This window comes from Physeter macrocephalus, chromosome 17, assembly GCF_002837175.3.
Source record: "Physeter macrocephalus isolate SW-GA chromosome 17, ASM283717v5, whole genome shotgun sequence".
Classification (NCBI taxonomy): domain Eukaryota; kingdom Metazoa; phylum Chordata; class Mammalia; order Artiodactyla; family Physeteridae; genus Physeter; species Physeter macrocephalus.
Genome location: NC_041230.1, coordinates 8,377,226 through 8,379,136, shown reverse-complemented (window position 1 = coordinate 8,379,136; position 1,911 = coordinate 8,377,226). Strand labels below are relative to the sequence as shown.

At 32.3% G+C, this 1,911-nt stretch overlaps 1 protein-coding gene across 1 annotated transcript; it reads left to right on the top strand.

Moving 5' to 3' along the window:
- Positions 1 to 635: 635 nt before the first annotated feature.
- Positions 636 to 1,242, top strand: LOC102975622 (60S ribosomal protein L35a-like). The gene has a single exon (XM_055079314.1). It carries the CDS (start codon positions 670 to 672, stop codon positions 1,018 to 1,020), a length of 351 nt encoding a protein of 116 aa, XP_054935289.1. The 5' UTR covers positions 636 to 669; the 3' UTR covers positions 1,021 to 1,242.
- Positions 1,243 to 1,911: the final 669 nt, after the last annotated feature.

The window sequence follows — 1,911 nt, the reverse complement described above, 5'->3', positions numbered from 1 at the left end:
ACATCCTTGACAACACTTGTAACACTTTAAAACTTTTTTTGCCAATCAGCTACTGAGATAATATCTCATTGTGGGAGAATTTTTAGAATTCTACTCTGAAAGCAAAGATTGACAGAACTAAAAAGGAGAAAAAGATAAAGCCACTTTAATAAATAAATGATTTTAACACACAAGTCCTATTAACTCATATATAAGTAGTCCGAAAACAATCAGTAACCATATGAGAATGACACAATTAGCCAACTTAACAAATACAGAATACAACACCTAGCAATGACAGATTATATATTCTTTTCAAGTGAACATGGATCATTTAGCAAAATAGTCTATACACTGGGCCATAAAGCAGATTTAATACATTTCATAGGATTGAAATCATGTACAGTATGTTGTGTGATCACAATGGAATTAAACTAAAAATCAACAATAACAAAACAAAATATTGAAAAATTCCCAAGTTATCTGAACTTAAGCAATATAATTCTATAAAATCAATGGGTCAAATAATAAGGCAGAATAGAAATTTTAAAATATTTTGACCTTAATAATAATGAAAAAAAAAAACACGGGCTTTTTCAACCATCTTGGACCCTGTGGAGGTGTGTGGAGCTCCCACAGCTGAACTTTGGGGGCGAATAAGTGGGGCCTGTTGGGAACAGTACTTCTAAAATGACAAATATGTCTGGAAGGCTGTGGCCCAAGGCCATTTTTGCTGGCTATCAGTGGGGTCTATGGAACCAGAGGGATCACACAGCTCTCCTGAAAGTTGAAGGTATATATGCTCAAGATGAAACTGAATTCTATGTAGGCAAGAGAGGTACTTACGTGTACAAAGCAAAGAACAACACAGTAACTCCTGATGGAAAACCTAACAAAACCAGAGTAATCTGGGGAAAGATAACGGGTGTTCATGGAAACAGTGGCATGGTTCATGCCAAATTCCAAAGCAATCTTCTTGCTAAGGCCATTGGACACAAAATCCGTGTGATGCTGTACCTTTCAAGGATTCAAACTTATTGAAAAGTAAATAAATAAAAGTGTAGGATTTGTTCTCTTGTTAAAAAAAAATCAAACCACTTGGGTTGTAGTAAAAGCAGTAATTTGAGGCATGTTTCTAGCTCTAAATGCATATATCAAAAAGTAAAAAATATTGAATATGAATGGTATAAGCCTCCACTGTAAGAAACTAAAAGAAAGAACATCAATTTAAACCCAAAGAAGGTATTTAAAAGGAAGTAATAAAGATAAGTTTGATATCACTAAAATAGAAAGCAAAGTAGTAATAGAGAAAATAAACTAAGCCAAAAACCAGTTCTTTGAAAGTTTAACAAAATTGATAAGCCTTGGCAAGACTGACCAAGAAAGAGGAAAATAACCCTACAAATATCAGGTATGGAAAAAGATTTTATAGGTTTTGAAGGATAAATAAGAAGGCATTAGGGACAACTTTATACCAATAAATTTGACAACTTCAAATAATGGAAAATTCATTTAAAAATATAACTTACCAAAATGACATGAGAAAAAATGTAAAATTTGAGTAATTCTGTTAAGAAAAATAAATGTTTAATTATAAATTTCCCCACAAGGAAACCTCTATTGGACATTTTCACTGGTGAATTCTTCCAAATATTTGATGGAATACAAAATAGCAATCATGTACAAATTCATAAAAACTCTCAACAAAAGTGGTATAGAAGAAAATTGCCTTTTATCAATCTGATAAAGAGCATCTTTAAATAATCTACAGATAACATACTTGCTGGATTCTTCAAGAGAGCAAAACAAGGAAATCGACTACCAATACTCACATTCAATGTCATACTGGAGGCCCAAGCTAGTGCAATAAACAGGAAAGAAGGAAAAGGTATAAAGATTGCAAAAGAAGAAATATAACAATATTTGCAGATG